General features: G+C 55.0%; 7 protein-coding genes across 7 annotated transcripts; 3 read left to right on the top strand and 4 right to left on the bottom strand.

Moving 5' to 3' along the window:
* Nucleotides 1–146: 146 nt before the first annotated feature.
* Nucleotides 147–1,358, bottom strand: CLAFUR5_00277 (Putative fatty acyl-CoA reductase; the record flags this gene model as incomplete). The annotated part of the gene is made up of 1 exon (XM_047899425.1): nucleotides 147–1,358. The coding sequence occupies one exon, from the start codon at nucleotides 1,356–1,358 to the stop codon at nucleotides 147–149; it is 1,212 nt and encodes a 403-aa protein (XP_047755844.1).
* A 704-nt stretch (nucleotides 1,359–2,062) lies between these two features.
* Nucleotides 2,063–2,304, top strand: CLAFUR5_20119 (uncharacterized protein; the record flags this gene model as incomplete). The annotated part of the gene is made up of 2 exons (XM_059462956.1): nucleotides 2,063–2,152; nucleotides 2,209–2,304. 2 exons carry the CDS (start codon nucleotides 2,063–2,065, stop codon nucleotides 2,302–2,304), a joined length of 186 nt encoding a protein of 61 aa, XP_059318849.1.
* A 2,212-nt stretch (nucleotides 2,305–4,516) lies between these two features.
* On the top strand, nucleotides 4,517–6,703 carry CLAFUR5_00276 (uncharacterized protein; the record flags this gene model as incomplete). Its single annotated transcript, XM_047899424.1, has 2 exons — nucleotides 4,517–6,027; nucleotides 6,124–6,703. 2 exons carry the CDS (start codon nucleotides 4,517–4,519, stop codon nucleotides 6,701–6,703), a joined length of 2,091 nt encoding a protein of 696 aa, XP_047755845.1.
* Nucleotides 6,704–7,290: 587 nt separating this feature from the next.
* Nucleotides 7,291–9,005, bottom strand: CLAFUR5_00275 (Cell surface superoxide dismutase [Cu-Zn] 6; the record flags this gene model as incomplete). The annotated part of the gene is made up of 3 exons (XM_047899423.1): nucleotides 7,291–8,449; nucleotides 8,547–8,724; nucleotides 8,777–9,005. 3 exons carry the CDS (start codon nucleotides 9,003–9,005, stop codon nucleotides 7,291–7,293), a joined length of 1,566 nt encoding a protein of 521 aa, XP_047755842.1.
* Nucleotides 9,006–10,446: 1,441 nt separating this feature from the next.
* On the bottom strand, nucleotides 10,447–13,077 carry CLAFUR5_00274 (Positive regulator of purine utilization; the record flags this gene model as incomplete). The annotated part of the gene is made up of 2 exons (XM_047899422.1): nucleotides 10,447–12,864; nucleotides 12,919–13,077. The coding sequence occupies 2 exons, from the start codon at nucleotides 13,075–13,077 to the stop codon at nucleotides 10,447–10,449; spliced, it is 2,577 nt and encodes an 858-aa protein (XP_047755843.1).
* A 1,276-nt stretch (nucleotides 13,078–14,353) lies between these two features.
* CLAFUR5_00273 (Positive regulator of purine utilization) lies at nucleotides 14,354–16,978 on the top strand (the record flags this gene model as incomplete). The annotated part of the gene is made up of 4 exons (XM_047899421.1): nucleotides 14,354–14,368; nucleotides 14,472–14,578; nucleotides 14,644–16,362; nucleotides 16,411–16,978. The coding sequence occupies 4 exons, from the start codon at nucleotides 14,354–14,356 to the stop codon at nucleotides 16,976–16,978; spliced, it is 2,409 nt and encodes an 802-aa protein (XP_047755848.1).
* Nucleotides 16,979–17,966: 988 nt separating this feature from the next.
* Nucleotides 17,967–18,528, bottom strand: CLAFUR5_00272 (uncharacterized protein; the record flags this gene model as incomplete). Its single annotated transcript, XM_047899420.1, has 2 exons — nucleotides 17,967–18,308; nucleotides 18,388–18,528. 2 exons carry the CDS (start codon nucleotides 18,526–18,528, stop codon nucleotides 17,967–17,969), a joined length of 483 nt encoding a protein of 160 aa, XP_047755849.1.
* Nucleotides 18,529–19,727: the final 1,199 nt, after the last annotated feature.

Below are 19,727 nucleotides of genomic sequence, written 5' to 3'. Positions count from 1 at the left end.
CAAGCCTTGGTCCAAACCGTCGTCTACACCTACCGCATATGGTAATTGAACGATTGCCTAATTCGGAAGCTTGCAGCTTTCGACTTTGGCAACGAATGATCGTCTACACAGCTGTGAACACCCCTCATTGCTCTCAAATAGATCGCTCAGCCTTCACCTCTTCTTTTAGAGCGAGCGAACGTTGTTGATTGAAAGCACACGCCAGCTCCTTGGTAACACGAAGACCCCGCGAGGTTCGCGTCCTGCATCAGCGCTTCCGATCGCGCACAAGAGAAGTCCCAATCTCGATTGCCCACCACGAAGAGGTTCGCTAATGCACACTGTGGGCCGGTCTTGGGGCTGATCCATTCAATGTCGATGTCCTCTGACGCGCCACTGCCTCCAGCATGCATGAGATGCATGAGTGTGTCGTTCACGGTCAGCTGCGCATAGTTGCGTGCTGTAGCATGGACGATGCCGTATGACTCTGCTGCGACGTGTAGAAGTAGTGCGTTGCTCACATAGTCGACCGGTATCTCGTCCAGGACGTTGGTGCCCGATGATGCACCTGCTGGTGCATGCCATACCCGACTTGCCTGCGGGTCGCGGAGATAGATTTTGGCCGCATACTGCATAGGACATGATTCCACGGTTCCGAAAAGCGGGAATGGTGTCTGAAGCGCCGGCCCGATCGTGCTGGGACGCACAATGAGCAGCGGAAGCGAGGAGTATCGGGTTAGCGAGATGCGTTCGGCGAGATACTTGGACAGCGCATAAGGCCATGCGAATGGTTTGGTGAATGAGGAACTGTCGGTTTGGTCGATCTCCTCCCGCTCGAACTCTGGGTCGATATCCTCACCGCTTGAGTCTAGGAGCGGGTATACCTTCTCCTCAACCAGTCCGTCGGGGAGGAACGAATTGGCATAGGCTGACGAAACGTAGACAAATCTTTGCAGCTTCTTGAACCTAGTCGCCATTCGTGCAAGCTCCAGAGTCGGGTCGCAGTGATTCTTCATGCAATCTGCAACGGGGTCGAGAAGGGATAGGTTGGCTGCCGTGTGGATAATAATGTTCACCTCGTCTTCCAGCACTTGCCGGGCTGTCCGGTCAACGCCTAGCCCAGGGAGGCGAAGGTCGCCGACAGCGTAGTGTATCGAGTCGCTCTGGGATAGCACATCTGCGTAGCCAAGCATCTTGTTCCGTAGCTTCTCTATGGCCTGGGTCCGCGAGTCCCGTACGAAAGCGAATACTCGTTTGGGCTTCAGTTGCGTGATCAGCCTGTAGAGAATGCATGACCCCAGATTCCCAGTGGCACCAGTCAGGAAGATGGCCTTGTCTTGGAAGTAAAAGCCATATTCGTCAGGCAGGGAGGAAGCCATTGCTTTTCGTGGTCGTGCGAGGGCTCCTGACAACAAAGCTGACCGCCGTGCTTCAAAGTGCGATAGTGATTAGAGCCTCTACAAAACGCTCCGAGCACCGCCGGCCTAAGCAATGTCGCAGAGAGATGCGCGTCGTGCAACGCCCTCGCTTGTACGATTTGTAGCAGTTGCTACGCTGCGGCAGAATCGTTGTCGCTAACAAAAGATCCGTCTGCAGTTGTGCAGGCGGCCACCTCTATTGTCGAGGTCCCTTGGTGATTGAGCTGTGGAGAATATTGCTTGACCTGATCAGTTGCAACTTTTCGTCCCAGTCCTGCAGGTGGTCGCTTGTAGTGTTGGGATACGTACAGGACTATTGACCAGACAGCTTTGCGGAGACTCGCATCGTATAGTAGCAGCTGGCCGACCTCACACTCACAAGATGAAGGTGGAGAGCTACACGTGAAGGCGCTTCCGAGCTCTCCAAATCCGACCAGTGCAGCACTACCTATTGAGGTTTAGCTCCGTCACATCGAACCACGGCATGCTTTCATCGTGCAAGCTGACGATGCCGTGGAGCACTGCTGTATAAGTATGCAGAGGTCGCCGCGCGCCAGCTAGAGCAGGCATCAGACAGTGCGCCAGCGCTCTGCCACCTTGAAGCTTTTCATTCTAAGAATATTAAAAGTTGTACGCCAGTTTTCAGCAGCACTTCCTCCTACATTATGTCTTCTTTCAAGACCCAAGCTTTTGTCGCCGAGGGAGACTTTGGACCTGCTACAAGGGACCATCCGGCGTTGGTCTTCGGTGAAGAGGTCCGCGATGAGCAGTATGAGTGCCGACTGAAGATCGCAAGCTGACAAGGTTGCAGGCCACCAAAGTGTTCGACAGCCGAGACCACAGCGGTGTACAAGAATTAGCTCTTGCGACTCAGATCAAATGGTTCCAGGCTCGGATATGGCGATGAGCGAGCGCTTTGCGTAGGTCGCCACAATGCATGCATCGCTGCAGCACGCCGGCAGGTTCACGCAAACACGTTTGGAGAGAAGCCGATGATGCGCTCGGCAGCGCTGAACTTTGTCTACAGCCTTTGGCGTTGACAATGGCGGCGTCTCTACCTCCAGCATCGCTTATGTTATGATCTCCATTGAAGTCGAACGGCACGTGGTCCAAGGCTCTCCCGTATGCTGGCTGAGACATGCATGATGCGTGAGCTATACTGTACCACCGGAACGATGCTGGAACTGCTATCCTCGAACTGCTGCAGGGCGATTTGCCACTCAGATATATTTACGGCAGCTTCTGTAGCTCTAAAGAGGCTGCAACGTTGATTCAATGTGAAGTTCTGGCCCAGATGTCGTGCTCTGATGTCCGTGAGAACATCCGAAAGCGAACGTGAAATCTTGGCTTGGAATTCGATGCGGACTCGGTTCCGACCAATCAAAATGGAGCCGTCACCGCTCTTTCAAGATGCATATTTAGCAAGTCGTCAGGCCACCTTAGCAGTCAACCGGCTTCATGCGAGGAGGCATGTGAGTGCGGTAGTGTGCGGGATGGCTTGTCAACACTCCTGGCGGACGCATGCCAGCAGCGTGCTTTCCTCGATTCGGCCCAGCCCAGAGCGGCATGGCCAGGCAAGCGTCAAACGCGAGATGCTGCGCGACGCACGTACGATGGCGGATCTGTCATGGCTCGGTGTGCGGTGCTGCTTTGCCGCGGTGGTCGATTGATAAACGCGCCGGAGGAAGCAGGAGTGGCCGTAGTGTTGTGAACTTGTGAGGGTGCAGCGGAGGAGGCAGGAGTGGCCGTAGTGTTGTGAACCTGCGAGGGTGCAGCGGAGGAGGCAGGAGTGGCCGTAGTGTTGTGAACCTGTGAGGGTGCAGCGGAGGAGGCAGGAGTGGCCGTAGTGTTGTGAACCTGTGAGGGTGCAGCGGAGGAGGCAGGAGTGGCCGTAGTGTTGTGAACCTGTGAGGGTGCAGCGGAGGAGGCAGGAGTGGCCGTAGTGTTGTGAACTTGTGAGGGTGCAGGTGCTCGTCAGACGGGCCGAGGCGTGAATGCTGTGCGGAGCTGCTGGGAAGGATGTCGTCGTCGTCGATGTTGTTGTTCGGGAGAAGACATGCGTCTCGCCAGCAGCACGCAGCCGAGTCTGACGTCCACGTGCGTTGTGCTGCGTGCATGAGCAATGCAATGCTGAACTTGGCGCTTCCACGTCAGAGAACAGGCCCACTGCTGCATGCAGCTTGCCGGCGGTAGGTACTGTAGATTGCCTTCGCACACCGCACACCCAGAAGTGAATGCTGCCTGTCTCCTTTCCCTCCGAATTTTCTCGCAAGCTGCGCGCCTTGTTGCTTCACGCCGCCGCCCGGCCACGACCTGCATACGCCGCCGCCGCCCAGGACCATTAGCGGCCTGGCCACCTCCCAGCACTAGTAGGGGAACGCAATTCGGGGCGAATCACGCATCGCCATATTGCTGGTACGGAAGTCATTTTTTGCTGCGCGCATCATAGGTAGTGCTCACATCTCTCATGCTCCTTCCTACACGAACACGTCAACTGATGGCTGCTAGTCTGTGCCAGATAGCGCTCCCGCCCGCTGGCCGCACCAGGCGTCGGCGCTGCAGCAACCCGCTGTACACACGTCCTGCCCTTCCCTTGTTCCATATATTCACGCCTCTAATTGTGCCATTGGCCGCACTTAATCACGGCACCCTCCAATCCCCCCAGCCGCCATACCCTCGTCGTGCTGACTGGTCCCATACCCTGCCAGAGCAAGCATCTAGCCGGGCACGGGCATCACGACATCAAGCGCTGGCATCGTTGACACTCTGTCGGGCGTCCATCACAGCGTCGGACAGGGAACGGATCGACGGCAGTGCTCGGGACCAGCGCGCGCTTCTGAGGCATCGCTATTCGGTGTCGAGGTTGTGCCTGAGCTGAAGATATGCTTGCCTGAGGATTGCCAACCACACTGATCGCTGCTGTCAAGTGCACATCGTCGTTTACAGTGGTCCGAGGGACGAATACTCCCTGATTGCAGGCTTTCTTCACAGAGTCTTCGAGTTGAATGGAGAACGGTGAAGGATACATCACTGGCACGAGAGTATTCCGACCGATTGACCTTTGCCGCCTCATCCCAACGAGACACTGATCATCGAGTGGGCTACTATAGCTCAAGTCGATGGCAGTGTCTCAGATCGAGGAAAAGATCTTGGGACGTCTCGCCGAGCACACTGCCCCAACGAACGCACTTCTCTCAGCATCACTGTACCAGGTCTTGGGCCTTTCGATCCTATTGTCGAAGAAACTGTACAAGGCTCGGAAGCTGCGGAAGCTCGACAACACTCGAGACACCAAGTCGCTGCAACTGTACCATCACATCATCTGGCTAGCACGGGAAGGCTTATCAATCACCGAGGTGTACATACTCCCCTACTGTCAAGATGGAGAGCAGGGACCGGAATGTAGAGTCATGGCAGCGAAGCTCCGGGCCTCACTGTACCACGTCTTCTGCCTGTACCATAATCATCCGCCCATCAGGGACCTCAACGGTCGCTCGCCAGGGAGTTCACCATCGAGCGCGCAGACGGCGAGGAGAGTCGACGGTCCCGATAGTCCCGCGAAGCCTTCACCACCAAGGACAAACAGCGACAGCAGAAAGCGAGCAGGAAAAGCCGCCTTGCGCGATCCCATGCCGTCGATGACATCCGATGCATCGTACGTGACAAACCCCTATTCGACTCAGACACCTCCACCGGCGAATCTGGCCATGCTTGGAGGACCCTTTGATCCGCGACGAACGCCAAACAGACCTCCTGGGCTGGTACCTATCAAGATCTCACCAACACAAGCAGCTGCATCGTTCCTCTTGCCTCCCTTGAACTTCATACCGATGGCCAAGGAGCACTTCGAGATGGCGCAACATCTAGCGACTGCGCTACTTGCTCCTACGCACGCGCTCCGCCTCTCTATCGCCTTCGAGCATACTGCCTTCCTGTGGGACTGCGCGAAAGAGCACGATCGAGCTCGAAAACTGGCGCGAAGGACGATCAAAGATGTCTACAGCTCAGCCGATGGTCTGGACGATGAAGAGTTTGCAGATGCGTCCACTCTGGTCTCGAGCCTAGGTGCCATTGTACGAAGGGGTTCAAACGACTCAACACCACGAAGTACAGCCGGCAGCGCGCCAGCGATCAGTCCGAACCAGCGCACGCCACAGCAGACAATCGACCGCACCATAGCCGTCAGTCCACCGGATAGGAGGCAGAAAACAGCATCACCCTCGAGCTACAGCCACATCCCACGAGCAATGATGCGGACTCCTGAGCGTCTATCCACGGTACCAGAGGCCTCGGAGTCGATTGAAGAGACACCCACTACTCGAGCACCAACACGAAGTCCCGCAGGATCAGCATCACGCAACGCGACACTTTCACCACCCGTCTCTCGTCTCAGCAGCCGTAGCAATGCGCAAAGACGTTCCTCGTCCGCAACATCAGCAGCATCCGACAAAGCAACAAAACGGCGCATCGTCGAACAAGCCGAGGAACAAGTCCGCAGCAGACAGAACAGCATAGCGAGCGCGAACGCAACTCGCGGCAGCAACAACCCTAGCCGCAATGGAACTACTGCAGCTAGTAGTGGTAGTGGCGGAGAGGCTGCTCATAGCCGTCAAGCAACGCCGACAGAAGGGTACGTTCGCCAGAAGAGCAAAAGTCCCAAATCTAGCCGGAGAGGTGTCGTTAATGGCAGAGGCAAAGGCAAAGGCTGAGAATATTTTCTGTATAGGCTGCCAAAAACTACTCCCAAAGATGCCTCGCAGCACTTATATGGAAGAGGAGGAGGTATGGCGGCACAAGTGTCTTCCATCTCTCCTCGACACGTGGTGGCGACAACCGCGACACTTGAGCTTGGAACAAGCCGTTACCATCCTACCCAAAGCGCCGAGCGAAAGAGCAGCAGCATCCCAACACCTCTTCCTCCTGTGCCTGCCCGGAACGTAGCAGCTCCACTCGCCCCCTCGTCAAACCAGAAAAGCAAACGCGATATCCCAAGGAAACCTCTAACACATACACCTTCACTCGCCGCCGCAGCAGCAGCGATAACATCAACCCTCCAACCCCCACCAAGTCAAATCTACACAACCCAAGGCCCCGACCGCAGTAGAAGAGGAGACCCCGGCCTCAACCCAACCCCTTCCTCCCTCCCAGACGACCGACGCGAAGCAATACTCCGAACCCTCAAAATCCTCTCCGCCGTGTCCAAAGGCTTATACATCCCGCAGGCGCAGCAGCACAGAGGTGCAAGAGCGGCGAGTACACAGATGAGGGCGGTGTGTCATAAGGCAATCAGTCTGCCACATACATGATGCCCGCAACATAGATAGTGGGCAAGGAGAGAAGATAAAATGGTGTACATACAAACCTCAGAAATATTATGAAACATAATGTTGAGTCTCGATGTTGAGAGGCAGTAGGATGTGTACATTAGGTATCTCTAAGTTGCTAATCACGGACAATCCTTTCCGAAGCCTGGGATTATAGTATCCAGCACGCCACCATCGCCTGTGAGGCCACCCGCATCACATTGGGGATCGATATTGTCAAGCGGTGGAGTGGGGTCGTCAATCGGTGGAGTTGGGTCGTCAAGCGGCGGAATGGGGTCGTCAAGCGGCGGAACGGGATCGTCAAGAGGCGGAGTGGGATCACTTGGCGTGACCGTAATGACTGGATTCTCCAAGGTGACGACCGAAGGGGTCACAGTCACTATTGAGCCGAGTGGTTCTGTCGAATAGCTGACGGTACTGATCACCGGATTCGACAGTGTGACGACCGAAGGGCTCAATGTCGTAACTCTGGCGGGTATTGTTGAATAGCGAAGAGTCCTGATCGCCGGGTTCGACAGTGTGACGACCGAAGGGCTCAGTGTCGTGACTGTGCCGGCTTTCCTTGTATACTAGCCAAAAGTACTGGTCGCCGGGTTCGACAGTGTGACGACCGAGGGGCTCAGCGTTGTGGTTTTGCCGATTATGACGGTTGAGTAGGCAACAGTACTGATAGTCGGGACCAGAGTCAGGACCGAACGGCTCAGTGTCGTGGGTCTGCTGAGCGTGACCGTTGAGAAGCCAACAGTAGTGAGGACCTCAGGATTAAGCGTCGTCGCGGCTGCGCCGAGTGTGACTGTTGAACAGCCGACAGTACTGTTCGTTGCATTACCAGTGACTGTCATGGTGGAAGCATAGCTGCTGGTATGAGTCGTGCATCCATTGATTTCCGTGCAGGGAGCCGTAACAGTGAGAACTGGGCCATATAGTTTTGTCACGTTGGAAGGAGAGGCCGACACCCAATCCGTCTTCGTGGAGGTGAGCGTTGTCCATGTGCTGCTGGTCGTCGGAGTAGTGGCGGCCTGTGTACCAATGATGACGATGGTGCTCGCATTGCTGACCACTTGGGTGGCGGTTTGATGCGTGGTAGTTGGAGAAAGGGTTCCCTTGATTGTGACGATCTCAGTGATAGTGTTGACGAGCCACGGAAACGGGTTGGGGCTACTGTGGACATTCCAGCCCCCAGCTGTCGAGGTCGGAGGTGCTCCGGCGACCAAAGAAGTCACTGTCACAGTCGTAATATCGGTCTTGACATTGCCCGCTGGCATTGTGGACAACACAGTTTGTACGACAGTCTGCGTGGTCGTGGCGCCAGGACCGCCTTGTCCTCCAGAGCCGCCATTGCCAGAGCCTGGAGGATTCGAACCTGTGCCACCATCGTTGGATCCCGCGTTGCTAGAGCCAAGAGCGCCTCCAGAACCAGTTGCCCCACCATTACTGCCAGGAGGTGAACCGCCAGAGCCAGCATTAGACCCAGATCCGGGAGACCCAGCACCACCATTACCTGCGCCATTACCTGAAGAACCCGATCCGGAGCCAGAGCCCTGACCACCAGAAGACGAAGAACCGTAACCTGGAGCGGAGGTCCCACCATTACCGCCGGTCGATGCGCCATTGAGGGTGATATTTGCGCACGTGATGGCCGTCTTGTTGCCAAAGTGGACAACGATGGATCGTTCCACAACGCTCGCTTGCTCACCTGGCGTGATCGAGACGTATTCGTCGACGTAGCTGTTAGATGTTAGCCTTGAGGTTGCAGTGATGTTTACAAGCACCACTCCCGTGAGCTATGCATGATTTTCGGTTGCTCATGAAGAATGTGACTTACCTGGCGGTGAAGGCTGGACCTGTCATCTTGCCATGCTTGCCAGAGAGGTTACCAACTTCACAGCTGGCCTGGTCGGTAGTGTTGCAGCCTGTGCCCCCGTTGTCGTAAGGATCGAGATGCCCTCCCGCAGTGGAGCAGTTACCCGTGGAGTCGACAGCCTTCTCGTGGACGTGATACACTGTACGTGTGTCAGCTTGCGATGGTTATGGGTGTGCGTGATTATGACATACGGAAAGGTCTTCCCTCTGACGGCAAGCCGTTGATGCTGACTTGAATAGTCGCGCCGTTGCCACCAGGTCCCGCTTCGATCACGATGGTGCCGGTGGTAGACTTGTCCATGGGCAGCGTGGCTATATACCGGGTACCCGCTGGCTGATCGGTGACTTCTGGTGCTGCTCCGGCGAGCGCGAGTGGGAGGATGGCGGCGAGGCCGTAGGTGATGGTGGAGATGAGCATCATGTCTGTGTATGCAGGTGTTGTCGAATAGAGAAGCCGTCCCGCAGCTGATTGATAGGCGCTTTCAGGCGCTTAAGGACGGATAAGCAGATGTGTCAGGAATGCAGCATGTGATGAGAGATGATGGCGATGTGTGTGAGGTGAAGGACTGGAGGAGGTTGAAGAAGAGAACACGAAGCTGATGTCGAGATGCACAGCATCAACACGCGACGTTCTTGCTGCCGACAGTTTGGTGCAGGAACACAGGCGGAGTGCATGGGAAAGAGGGTGGCGTGTGGAACTCCAGAACGCAAGAGCAGGGATTGTGGTACGCGCTTGGCTACACCAGGCAGGAACTCTTGGCGTCCTTCACTGTTTGCTGCCGTCCTGGTGGCACAAGTGTTTCGTGGCCCAGCACGCCCAGATCCCGACACACATGCTTGTACGCGTTCCGGCGGCGTGGTGTTGATTGCATTGCACTGCAATGCTCCTTGAGGTCTGTCAGAGAGGCCAGTTGTGGGCAGTTGTGGCAGGGAGTACTGGAAGTGGGGCCATACCGTTTCAGATCGGATGAATATTCGCCAAGCGCTGGTGACAGAGTACGTTGCCGGCTTGGGTATCGACCTCACTCCTTGAACTGCTGTCCAACGGGCGTATAGCCGTAAGTTATACATACGGCGACGCGCTTGACCTTCGACTGCATCAACCGGACCTCGCTACTTAGCTGCACGCTAGCGTGTTAAAGCAGCGACCTACGCTTCAATAGGGAGTCGAAGCGCTCGGCGGCAATCATCGTAAGGCTTCGATCGGTGCTTCGATCGGTGCTTCAGCTGCACCCGGCAGGTTCGAGCATCGATGTTTGTGGTGAAGACGACGACGCCCTCGGCGGCAGCAAGCTTTGTCCACAGCCCTTGTTTGGATGAAGGTCATGCTTCTGTTGACCACGTCGCGGCCAAAAAAAGTCCATCAACCTCATTTTCGGTTGGCACCTTCTTCGCCTTTCATCTCGATCCTCGAATCCATAACGTAAGACTCATGAGAAGACAGAACCAGTCAGGAGTGAGCGATGAAAAGCGTTCAACACTCTGCACTGTATCGGGAATCGCACATCTCTGCCGCTCGGTATCGATCGTGCTGTAAACGCCACATCCAGAACATTACTCCCCACAATAGACAAAAAACTCCTCCAACACCATGCTGTACAACACGCTCATCACATCGTTCCCTCCTGTTGATCGTTCCAAGTCTGCCCCTGCCATGCCTCCCATCCTTCGTGCCTTCGTCCGTGACTCTCTTCACAAAGATCTTTCCTCAAAGACATCCTCTATCTCGATCGAATCGCCAACGTTGGGACGCCAATATGTTCCGAGCGATATAACTCTTGCTGTCAATCACATCAGCCATCATGTCTGCATCAGTGTGCTCGTGTAAATCGTGTAGATCGTGTGGAAAGGTAGAATGCTTATCACGAAAAGGGCTTTTGTGCAGTCTTGGGAGTGATGGCGGCCAGGGTATGCGTGATCATACTCTGAATGTCCTCCATGCCATCCGTCTCCAGTGAGTGCATGAGCTCCTCTTGCTGCATCTGGGTCAAGCCATTTCCAAATGAGCCAGAGTCCATGTCCCAGTACTGTGGCATATATTGCTGTTCTTGCCGTGGTTGATTGTAAGTTTGGTCGTATGCACCAGGGAAGGGATACGCCTGGCTTGTTGGATCGAACGCAGAGCTTGCATAAGGGTTCTGATGTTGCATTGACAATGCAGTGGCATTTGCAGACGCAAATGTGCCAGGCGTTTGCTGGGGTGCTGTCCAGCCAGGGATGGTGAGATCTGGTGTAAACTCTGGAAGTGTATGATACTGCGCGTGATTCGCGTAGAGGTGTTGCTGACCAGAGTACTGAGGTTGCATCGCCTGCACAGTAGGAACAGAGTCGGAGCTGCCGTATCCTGGAGAAGCATGTGTTACCGAGGGCGTCTGGCGAGCTGGTGGTGTAGATGCATTCGGCAAGCTCGTATCCGATCGGTAAGGTACTGGTGGCGGCTCCTCCACACTCCTTCGGGATTGCTGATTGATATAACCGAATGGTGCTTGCGGCTGCTTCTCGGGTGGCGTCGCAACTGACTGACTACTAGCAGTCGCTGGGCTGGTGGCGCGAGAGCGTCCATAGGTATCGGGGAACATTGGACCGGGTGAAGCTGCGTCCGAAGGTGTGGCAGCCGAGATGGGTATATCGCTATCCCTTTCGTAGATCTTCATGATCGCCGCGATGAGGTTGCCGTAGAGCTGTACAGCGGATGCCACACCAGGCCAGCGTTCAGCAGCCAGCTGTATCGCATCCATAGCCACATCCAAATGTCGAAGCACTGTCTCTCGCTTGTGTTTTCTCCTGACCTCCACGTAGCTGAGCGCCCAAAGCATGGTGTTGATGGCCATGAATAGTGATTGCGTGAAGATCCAAGTCAGGTCGACATTACGCTTGGATATTTGCTCGCGCTGCATGTAGATGTTGTACTCACAAGCATCAAAGCACTTGACAGCCGCGTCCAGAGTTGGCCTAGGTACTTGTGGCGACGGTCGGTAGAGGAAAACCACCATTGTGTTGTATCTCCCGATGAACCAGATCTTGTCGAGTCCGATACCTTCATCTTGTGCCGGTGAGGCATCTCTCCAGGCTGTTAGCTTGGCGTCCATCCGAATGAACCACGGATCGCTATCGTCCTTGGGCTCTGATCGTTTGCACTGATATAGCTTTCTCCGTATCTCAAGCTGCAAGAGACGCATCTTAAAGAAGTGTATGGCGACCCACTTCTTCAGAGTTGGGCGGGGCGCCACGGGATCAATGCCTTCGGGTGTGATATATCGGTCATCACAGGTCTCGAACCAGCCAACGTCGACGTGATCCTGACCAGTCGCGAGTATCGATGGGCGTCCAATTGAATGTGCCAGACCCCATTCCATGACCATGATGCACCAAAATATTCTCCGACGTAGATCGATCTCGAGGTAGTTCGTCGTGCCATCGCCACGCCCGCGTGTGATGGTCTTCTCCTCGTTCAGACCCAGCGCCTGCACTAGTCTGACTGCAATACCAACGACATAGTAGATGGCTGTCCTTGTCGGTGTCAGCAGAGAATACTCAGCCATGAGCGCGAAACATTGAAGTGTCCTAAGGTCCATGGGTCGCACTACTGGCTCGAGGTACTTCAGAGCTGCCAGGTAGTAGCTGTCTGCGAGGCCAGCATATTGCGTATCCATCTTTTGCAGACTGATCGCAATCACCATTCGGCAAACAAAGTTCTGATAAGACGTGGCTTGGCCTGAGTTGGAGAAGACGGTCTCAATGTCTCCGTCCAAGGTTGGCTCATGCAGCGCTGGATACATGGGCTGGACTTTCAGCTTGTAAAGTTGGACCAACAGATCCGCCAGCGCTCGGTTGGGCAGCTCGATTGCCGCCACATCACTGATCAGAGGATATATCTTGGACGTTGGTTTAGCTTGCTCTTGCGCATATAGCTCCTTGATTTGGCGTGCTCGTTGATCCGGAACAATGTCCTTGATGCTCTTGGCGTCTGTGAATTGTTTCGCCAGCTGCATCACCAGACGGGTAATGTGTATGCCACTGGACGGACCCAAGTACTTGGACTCTTTTGCATCGTGGACTCGTACATTGGCCGCACGCATCATGGCCTCAGGATCGTCGGCCGCATCTTCGTTCTCCACTTTCTCGACCTCCTCTTCCAGCTCTCGCACCTTGTGCTGGAGCCATACGACATAGTTGCGGTTCACGTTGTGGCCTCTATTCGAGTCGTAGTATTCGCAGATCGAGTTCGTCCTCTCGCAGGGAGTGCATCGCGGAAGGCCAGGATCGCATCTAGTCTTGCGCTATCGCACTCGTCAACGCCTTGGCTGAAACAGTACTTTGTCGTCGCTCATTACCTGTCTGCACCGCGTGCATGCGGTCAAGGTATGTGCCACTTGGTTCGAGGCCAGGCCGTCCGTATCTGTACTGCCCTCCCTCACCAGCGTGGTCTTCTTCCTTACAGCGCCGTTGGTGTTCAGTGACATTGCCGGCGGCTTGGCCTGGATCGCGGCCATTGCTATCGTTGGGTGTGCTCCCGTTTCGCATGCCGTGGGCAGGTGGCTCTGACTTCAGATTGTGTTTGTGTATGAGTCGCTGCTCGCAGGGTCACGCCTGCGCTACCTCGGTCGCAGTGGTCGTACTACGTGACTCGTCCACGAACATTGGGCATCGGTTTAGAAGAAGGTGGAAGTGGAGGAGAGCTGGGAGCGGCGTGGAAAGATTGACATTCCATCACTGCACACATGCATGGGCTGCATGTGCAAGAAAGATGCCACACCCACACCCACACAGGCGTAGGTGCTCCGGTGCCCCTTCCGGCTCTGCATCTGATGCGGCTGCAGGGCACGAGCGAGGCACTCCACGTTGGTCGTGCTCTGAAAGGTGAGGGAGGTCTCACCGTGCCCAGATGCTTCTGCCCTGCCGATTCAGCCTATCCATTGGTCAGGGCATCATATCAGCAGCCGAATAGCGGAGACCCTACATGTACCTCTTCGGACTGGTGGCCCAGTGGTGGGAGATGGACACCGCCCTTCTCGAACATGTGGCTTGCGAGGCAACACAAAATGATTCTTCACACCGGACGAGCTGCCCCATGGACCTGAGGCCGCAGAGCTTCACCCGTCACATCATATGCCTTGCACGATGATGAGCGCAGCTCCACGACCATCACTAACGACCATCCGCACTGCAGCTTCGAAAAGCAACAGCCTACGTACTGACCCCTTCTTCATCACCACTGTGCAACCACGAGAGCGCCACGATCTGTCCGCTAAACTCAAAGGCGCCCCGCATGTCGGGAAAGTGGGATGAAGAGCGAGAACACAAACACTGGCTGCATTGGAGGCCATGTTCTCTTGACCCATGTTTGGTACGGACCAAACTCGGTATATAGGCTCTACAGTGTTTCTGCGCACTTCATCTGCTGCCGCACTCGCATGCATTCCGCTGCCGTTCCTTCTGATATGCAGGGCTCGTTTTGGCAAGCGTGGATGCAGCAACCGAAAAGTCGGTCGTGTCGCGGACGTGGCCTGCTAAGCCCTGCTTCTAGTCGTACTAGCACATCACATACACTTTCCTTTGCAGCAGCCTTTCGCCTCATAGCATTGACACCGCTGCAAACCGGTCGGCCTCACTTGTGCACACTGCATGTCATACCACCACGAACCGACGGGCTAGCAACATCTTTGACGAAGGTATGTCAGCCGCACACTAATGTGGCTGCGGTGGAGGGTCTAGAGGCCGCACGTGTGATACGGTACCATCCCAGCGTGCATCTCCTTCCGTCGCCCTATGCAAGTCAGTGGGGTGTGTCCTTGTGTGCGCCATGGGCTGCCAGGCGTTTGGGAGCGGTATACGCTGGACGCTTGTCACGCTTACGGGCCTCCTTCCGCTCTGACACCCGGAGCAGCACCAACAACAGGTCGATACCACAGAAACAATACTGACAATGGCGGTAGAGGACGTTGATGCCACCTCGCTGATGCCTCTGGACACGCCCATCCTCAAGGTCTCACGGTACGATCTCCCTCCTAGTGTCACCACCAAGATAACCTTGCTTGCTGACGACACTCACGTGCTAGGCCTGTGGCTGCGTGTTCGAGATGTCGGAACGCGAAGATCAAATGTGATGGCAAATTGCCAGCCTGCACTTCTTGCGAGAAGAACGGACGATCAGCTGAGTGCACGAGCACAAACGACCAGTTCGCACGAGGCAAAGAACGAAGCTATGTCGCCACTCTGGAGACCAGAATCGACAAGCTACAGGCCAAACTGGAGGAAGCGCGCGCCAGAAAACCTTCGACGATATCGGTTCCGGACGAAGACATGGCACCCACTCGTCGACCTTCATACCAGGTTCAGGAGCCACCAACACCAAACACGACCAAGGCCATGCGCCGCAAAGAAGCCAACGATGTAGATGACCTCGTCGGAGATTTTGGTTTTCTGTCAGTCAACGCTACTGCCAGAGACTTCTATGGCTTCACCACCGCCATGTCATATGCACGTCTCATTACCTGGGCGTGCTCCAAAGAGCCTCTTCCCGAAGGTATGACTCAACCACTTCCACCACGACATACCGCCACCTCGCTGGTCCAGCACTATCTTGGCAATGTCTTCATGTTACTGCCAGTATTTGATGAAGCGAGCTTTTATGGATCTGTAGACAGTGTCTACTCAAAGCCAGTGTATCAAGCTGAACCACAGGATCATTTCCTTGTCAGGATGGTGCTCGCGATCGCAAGCGCATCGATGTCTGAGCAGCGAGGCGATCAGCGTTACATGGAATCTGTTGGCCACGTGTGTGCAGCTCTCGAGCACGCTGAAGATGTCTTACATCCTGGTACTATCAGTGGTATCCAGGCACTCGTGTTGCTTACGGAGTATGCGATGTTAGACCCACACCACTTCGACTCCTGGGGATTGATCGGTGCAGCGTCAAGAGCTATGGTCGATCTCGGCATGCACCAAGATCCGCCCAAAGGCACGCCCATGCCTAGAGGGAAGCTTGAGCTACGAAGGCGAGTATATTACTGTGTGTATGCTCTGGACCGATCTACCTCGCTTGTGCAGACAAGGGCATTCTCATTTGGGGATGATAGCGCCAAGGTGAAGGTTCCCTTCAGCAAACAGCCGGCATCTAATCCCACATCACCAGCGGCAAATGCATCAAAGCAAATATGGCTCAAGTCACATGAAGAAGCATTGCAGCTCATCACCCTGCGGAAGATACAATCACAATGGTACACGGATCTGTTCCAGACTGGCCGCACACGATGGGACGAACCATATCCATACATCTGGAGCACCTGCGAGTCCATGCGCAAATGGTTCGAAGGCCTGCCTTCCTCGACTTCCAGGAACAGCCGCGCGTTCTTCGAGCTCGACCTTTTGTACTCCTATGTCTATGTGCTCTCACCTTCGCCAAGGGTGCCAGTCATCAGTCCTTTTGCCCAAAAGCTGATCTTCGAGTACTGCATCCAGTACGCTGATCTCATGCTGCGCCTGATCAGCGATCCTGCTTACACTGCTCCACTAACGTTCTATGATGCCATGAGGGTCTACATGACTGGACGACAATTTCTTGACGTCTTGCAACACAACCTTGATGGACTTTTGAATGGTACTCTGCCACCACATCCAGAGGTTAAACCCACGGCCGCTCCTCCGCCACCTATGCCGGTACCTCAGCTGCCGCCTGGAGAGACAGTGCTACGCTTCAATATCATGCGAAGCATCGGTTGCATCAGGCAGATTACTGAATGCTTGGCTCGCTTCGGCATCCGATGGGGTTACATGAGGTGAGTGGACTTTAGTGAAAGTACGTGCTATCGCTGACCAAGATCTAGCTGGAACCAACGATACCAAGCTGAGACGACCGACATGCTCAATGAACTCAATTCGCGTTCAAGAGAGCTTGAAGGTCCGCGACGTCAGAGCATGTGGCAACACCACAACTCTACAGGATCGATAGGCAGTACGCAAGGTGGAAGTCAACAGTATTCGTCGCCTCCAACTGTGCTCACACCACCAGGAGGCATCTGCCAGCAGAATCCATTCTCTGCTCCACAGCAGACTTCTGGCGTCACTCATGCTCAAATGGCTCCCCAAGTCAGCCCACCACTATACCATCAACAGAACGTCGGACCTGCAGATTACAACATGGCACAATTCATGGCAAACCAAGGTGTGCAGCAACAGCAGCCACATTTTCAGCAGCCGGTCTTCGACTTTAGTCAAGCGCCAACGGCAGAACAGCAGCAACAATACAGTGCGTTCCAAGGCGGTGCGCATCGACCAAGTGCGCAGTTTGCAGCTTGGGGAGGGTATGGTGGACCTGGTGGTCAGCCAGACACTTTGGACGAAGAGAACGCTGTACCTCCCAATGCCAACCCTTGGAACATTGATGTGAAATGATGAGATGCTGAATTTGCTACAGGTCCCACCTAGCAATGCAACAACCACTCTCAGTACCCAAAGCGGAATCTTGAACCCTGGAAATCAGGCCATAGCCTCAACGATTGCGACAATCGATGCCACAACTGTGCCTCAGGAAGTCATGTCCTTCGACAACGCCCCCGAGACGTCTCAAGTACCTGTGGGAATGGGGTTTCGCGCGGGAAATCAGCAATTGGATGCTTTAGGCAGACCGGTGGTCCAGTTGAGCATTCCACAGACCACTTTTCTGCCACCACTGTCTGGACGAGGTCCTGCACCACAGCCGCCGCCGAGGAGAACTTCGATGCAGGATGCAGCTCATGACTTTGTAAAGCCATTGGTTTGGGACAGTGTGGTGGACATACCGCAGGTGCAAGGGACGCAGGTCTACGAACAGGTTGCACCATTGGGCGTGGCTTTGCGGCCTCTACAAAACCAGGACCGGCAAGATATATATGTACGTTGGCAAGGGTAAAGGACATGCTTGATACATCGACGTTTCTGAGCTGGTGGCATGGGATCAGAACATCAACACAGGCATGTGATAGCAAGCGTGCACTCGGGCCCAGCGCTGAGATGCACTATCAGCGTCCGGCTTGCGGCTTGAAGCCGACAACGGGCCAAGCGGCTGTGCGGAACATCAGACTAGTGTGACGCATCGAGCTCAAACATAGAATGAGCTGTGGAAGAGACTACAGAAAGCTCAGTACGACTGGAATGGCTGGAGCAGTCGAGCACTATGAGCACTATGCGACCTTTTCCCATGCTGGAAAGATTAACAGGACATGGCATTGCAAGATTTCGAGGACTCATGTCGATAGAAAGCAATTCAGCAAGTGGTATCAAGCAACGCAACATTCTCGCAGGCTTTCTCTGAAAAGACCACCTCTATCAGACAGCATACTCTCCTCTCAACACACCCTTCCATCCTCCACCCCTCGCCATTCCCTCCCAATCACACTCAAACTCAAACCTGCGGATGCTGCGGATACGCCTGCTGCACCGGAGGCGCTGGGGACTGATAAATCATCTTCTGATCCTGCGGCACACTCTCATACCCCAGTTTCTCATTCGCCGTCGTTGGAAGAAGTTTCGCAGACGCGGCACGATCCTTCAGCTCCGTCTCTGCCTGCGCCATCTCACAGGGCGTACAGCAGGCGGCTAATAGGCAGTCCTTGACGCCGGTGCCTTCGATGTTGCATTTGGAGCGGATCTCGCCGCGCTTCATCATGGCGAGGATCCAGGCGAAGCCCGTTTGGGATAGGCAGCAGAAGAGCCAGCAGTCGCCGGTGCAGGAGGAGAATTCGTCCTGGGAGGGTGGGGTTAATAGGAGGTGGTGAGAGTGGGAGGGGAGGGGAGGGGAATGGAGGGAGGGAGGGAGGGCTTACCCTGTTGTCGTCTGGGAACCGCTTCAAACGTTGGGTTGTGCGGCCGTAGAGGCAGGGAGTGCAGCACCATGCTGCCATGCAGACGCCGCAGCTACCGCCGCAGACGCCAGAAAAGCAGCCATTTCGCCATTGTTCGGTCATTGTTGCGATGGCGTTGCTTGAGTGCAATGTATGAGGTATTACTGGATCGTTGGGGTCAAGTGCCGAGAGAGCTTGACTTCCTAGATGGCAGGTCGTGAGATATCAGTAACGAACGCGTAAAATGACAAAGAAGAAGAAGAACGAAGTACACAGCCAGGAGCAGCAGCTTGCCTTGTGTATGTAGTGTCGCGGACGGGTCTCAGCTGATGGTACACAATGTCTAATTTGAGGCCGGGGACGACAAGGTGATCCTGCAGCACGCCGAAGATGTCGATCAACCACTGAAGGTACGCGGACAGAGGATAAAGTTCAAGGCGTGTAAGGCTGCCGAGAGGGGCGTAGATTTAGTCGGTGGATTTGCTGCGAGTCGGTGCACCCCAGAGGTTAGTTGTACGAAGGTGGAAAGGACTTTCTCATAAGGTGGGATACAGTGTCTCGACGACAATGTTGGCAGCTGTGCTTACACAAGTCTTGATGACAATGGGTATCGCCAAACAGTGGGTCGGTAGCAGCAGCTGAGCACGCACTAGTGCTTCGCGTTCAGGCACGAAGCAGGAACACAGCCGTGCTGCGGCTGAGATGAATCAGGAAACCGGTGAACACAGCAGCTGAGGAGCTCCTACCATTGAACTCTGCTGGAGGGTGTCTGCCTGGTGAGAGCAAACACATCTGGCCCTCCCATTTTGCTTAGGTTGTTCCTGACTGGGCGCCGTGTTCAGGAGAGGTATCAGACGTCGACCATCTGGGGAGGAGTGGCTTGGAGGCGTTCGGTTCTTGTTTTCCCATGTGGCACGTGGGAAGCTTGGTCGATCATTGTGGCCTGATGCAGGGCTTGATCTTCGACTGTGCGTGTGCTGTTGTTATTCGATGTTGGCAGAGAAGTTGATGGAGGCGTGGAAGCGTGGAAGCGTGGAAGTGTGCTGTGGAAAGAGTTGATCGATGCTTCAGCGCGTCGCTCATCGCTGTCATCAGCTGTACTGTTGGTCGCGGTCAAAGCAGATGCAGTCCCGCGCGTCGTACCTCAAGCATATCTCTACGGCGATAGATCGCTGTAGCGTGCCCGTGAATTTGAACGACGATGCTTGTGGTGAATGGGACGAAGCGCTGATGGAGAAGGAGCAGAGGCTTGATTAAGCAATACTTAGTGGGTGCGCAGGAAGCTTGCGGCAAGCTCCGGCGGAGCCACGGTTGACCCAGCA

Source organism: Fulvia fulva, chromosome 1 (assembly GCF_020509005.1).
Source record: "Fulvia fulva chromosome 1, complete sequence".
Lineage (NCBI taxonomy): Eukaryota > Fungi > Ascomycota > Dothideomycetes > Mycosphaerellales > Mycosphaerellaceae > Fulvia > Fulvia fulva.
This window is presented reverse-complemented; position numbering and strand designations above follow the sequence as displayed.